A 3,694-nucleotide genomic window follows, 5' to 3' on the forward strand; every position below is an offset into this window, starting at 1 on the left:
TCAATGATTCTTTCTCATCATTGATGTTTCTCCCTCTCTCTCCCTCTCCCTTCCTCTCTGAAACCAATAAAAATATAGTAAAAAAAACTAACATAGAAAGATATGATAAAAAGGTACATCCTTTGTACCCTGCTCCTCCTGATATATGCCCTCCCAGAAATACGCAAGCATGCACCATTTTCCCCTTAAACAGAGCAGTATCATAAAGCACATACTGCAAGTTGCTTCTTTAGTCCCAGTGTATGCCAGACAAACAAGCTCACCAGGACAGCAGAGATTGCTGCAGTCTGTTAACACTGCAGTTTATATTTAAACACAAAGACAGTAAAATCATTTTCTTTTATTCTGTGAAATCTCAGTAAAGTAAATAGACGTGTGCAAACTTTATGTTCATTTAGACATGATGATAGGAATTAAGACCAAAGAAGGGCTTTGGGGGAAACTCCCACTATTTCTTTCAGAAGATCTTCGAGGCAGAGGCTGACTTCTCTCGGCTTCTCCACACTCCTGTCCATTGGCCTGAATACACACTAAGCCTAACTTGCAAAGTAGCTTCTTGAAGATGGACAATCTAGAAGGAAAAACAAAAACAAAAAACAGGAATGAACGAGGACACATTTGTAATACCTTAACTAATAAAGAATTAAAACACACACACACACACACACACACACACACACACACACACACAACCCAGGAATGAATATTTTCTCTAACTGTGGAAATGTTTCCTCTTCCCTTCCACACTACACCATCACCCCCTCGCACTACCAAAGCGGTTATCATTTACATCTTTTCTCAGCTCCTGGCGGGCCAGTCCAAAGACCTGGAAACAATGCGCGGCATTTACATTACGGCTGTGTGAACACTGCCAGGCCAGACCAGGCATGAGCCAGGATGACCTTTCCAACGTCACACCTGCCTCTCGAGGAATGTGTTCCCCCAGCATCAAGCACAGCCTCTCCACTGTGGAAGCAGTTGTTTCTGTAAGTAACCATCCTTACGGCGGCTCAGGACTATGGTTCGCATGACCCCTTGATACCCGTCTTTTCTAGCTCTTCCTAGTCTTTCTCAGGCCTCCCTCCTCCTGTTTCACGATGGACTTGTAACCCGAGGTCACTTGTACTTCATTGCTGTCTAGATCAGGACTCAGTTTCCTGAGAACCATGTCTTCTTTTTTCTTGGTTTATTCCTCATTTTGCTGGAGTACAAGGTCAAATCCCTTCCTCAGAGGAAATATGGGCTGGGGAACCTGTATGTGTCTGAAACATCTGGATGGATGTGGTAGGGCATCTTTCCCTGTGAACTTGGAGGGTATTCCTCTTGCTGCTGCTAAGACAGGTCGGTTCAGTCTAATTCTCATTTTTTCATAGGCAACCCTTTCTCTGGAGAAGGATTTTTAGGATTTTCATCATTGATGCTTTTGAAATTAAACTGAATGTTCTAGGGATGGCTCATTCATTGTGATGAGTACTTGGGCCTTTCACTTAAGACCCAAGAACTGCATGGTTGTTTCCTTCTCTTTTCTACTCCCGAGGACATTTACCCAACTCTTAGCTGCTCTATTCAGAGTACAGACCTCAGCTGCTCCTGTACCATCAACCCGGAACTCAGAGCCTCCTGGGCTCCAGCAGAGGAGGCCTAGCTTCCGCTACAGTCCCTCCTTAGTTCAAGAGGCGGCGGCTTTCCCCGCTCACTGACAACCTGTGATATCCATGCTCTTCCTCCAAAAATGTGTTACTCTCATTACTGCCCCATCTCCCCTCAGCAATATCTAAAATGACATCATTTTAGTTGGAGTCCTGTAATTCATAGGTATGCCTCATAAAGAAAATGGCAATACTCTCACCAGAAACAACTTACCTGTTTAGAAGAGCCCATTCACCTGCTCGGTTACAGGGTCCAAATCAATGTCATAGAAACAGGGCCGGGTAGGGAGTCCAGGCATTGTGCTCATCTAGGAGGTGTGAAATAGCATTCCAAATAAACTTGGTGATTTTTCCCCATGTTCCCCTCAGATAGAAAGCCCCAGGCACAAAGAATATGATTTTATAGTTGTCAACAAAATGGTACTCCTCTTGTTAACACACACACACACACACACACACATAAGCCTAAGCAACCATTTGACTGGTAGCTATGAGGCGCACTGACCACCAGCGGGGCAGATGCTCAATGTACAGGCATGGAAACATGGAACAGACTGATGAATCTCAGAGGGAAGTGGGAGGGCGGGAAGAGATTAACTAAAGATCTTATATGCATACTAAGGGAGACCCGAAATCCGGATTTGGGGGATGTTCGAGAACCTGTTTCAGCCGGATCCCTGCAGGCCAGGCCGGGGGGACCCTATTGGTGCACGGGCCTCTAGTTAAAAATAAAGTCACTGCTCCTGTATAACCTCAAAGAGAAACCCTCAGATCCTTCAGCAAACCAAATGCCAGGCCTCACTCTCCTCTTCCATCCTGACAGTTGCAACAAGAAGCAGCAGGTGCTGAGGAGGCTAAGGAGTCAGTTACTCACCTCCTCTGCCCTCAATTCACAAGACCAAAAGGAGGTACAGGCTTGTCCACTTTTACATTTTGTTTTAATTAAGTTTGCATACCCATAGTATTTTTGCTACAGCAACACATCATTAGAAATTAGTATCTTTTAACTTGGGTCAAGACATTTTCTACACAATGTACTTGGTTTTGTAACTACTATTCTTTAAAAAAGTTTTTTTTTATTGATTTCAAAGAGGAAGGGAGAGGGAGAGAAATAGAAATATCAATGATGAGAGCAAATTATGGACTGGCTGTCTACTGCATGCCCCCCCACCGGAGATTGAGTCCGCAACCCAGGCATATGTCCTGCCTGGGAATTGAACTGTGACCTCCTGATTCATAGGTCGATGCTCAACCTTTGAACCACACCAGCCAGGCTACAACCACTATTCTTACTTGTCCAAATTGGCTTTTTAAGACTGAACCTGGAATGCTAATGGCTTATATTTGCACTTGCGTCTTTTCTAAAGAATTGGCTTTCACAAACATCTACTTAGGTGCAAATTCATAAGGCTTATAAGTGAAAACCCAGTATATTTTATCTATAACAATGTTCTATATAATGAATACTCACAGGTTCCAAATCAGATCCAGACAGGAAATAGTTTAAGTTGAACTTTTATGACTTAACTGTAAAAATGTCATAGAATAGGATGAGTCACCTTCTGTGACACAAAACATCTACACTTTAGAAAACTTAATTCTGACATGTGAATGCCAATCAGTATTCCCTAGAACAGTGGTCGCCAACTGGTGGTCTGCAGGTCATTGGTGGTCCGTGAGGTCTGAAAGGTTGGCAACCGCTGCCTTAGAACATACTATAGGGATCTGATGTCAGTCTCTACTCTCAAATTCTATAAGAGATAAGGTACGGAGGCTCGAGCGCGCACGGAAAGGGGGTGGCACCTGAGGACGCGGCTGTCTTTTTGAATCGGGAGGTAGTCACAAGCTCCCGACTGCTCTGAACTCCAGTTTCGGTAAGTCTCTGGGGACCCAGGACTCATACAGGGAGAATCTGGACTGTCTGGCAGCGGGCAGATCTCAGAACTTGAGGGCGGCTTTCCCTCAGAGGTGCTTGCAGCGATTACTGGGACACTGAGATGCAGGGGGGGCCGCATAGGGCAGGGCTGAGGATCAGCCATAGCTGC

The 3,694-nt window shown here is 44.7% G+C and overlaps 1 protein-coding gene across 1 annotated transcript in view; it reads right to left on the reverse strand.

Moving 5' to 3' along the window:
• Positions 1-323: 323 nt before the first annotated feature.
• MTHFD1 (methylenetetrahydrofolate dehydrogenase (NADP+ dependent) 1, methenyltetrahydrofolate cyclohydrolase, formyltetrahydrofolate synthetase) overlaps positions 324-3,694 on the reverse strand; it is a 55,970-nt gene continuing 52,599 nt past the window's right edge. The window contains exons 28-29 of the mRNA XM_015561544.1: positions 1,864-1,957; positions 324-571 (exon numbers count right to left, since the gene is read on the reverse strand). Of these exons, the coding sequence (XP_015417030.1) occupies positions 1,868-1,957 (90 nt within the window). The 3' untranslated portion in view covers positions 324-571; positions 1,864-1,867. The remainder of the gene's footprint in view (positions 572-1,863; positions 1,958-3,694) is intronic.

This window comes from Myotis davidii, unplaced genomic scaffold (assembly GCF_000327345.1).
Source record: "Myotis davidii unplaced genomic scaffold, ASM32734v1 scaffold337, whole genome shotgun sequence".
Taxonomy (NCBI): domain Eukaryota; kingdom Metazoa; phylum Chordata; class Mammalia; order Chiroptera; family Vespertilionidae; genus Myotis; species Myotis davidii.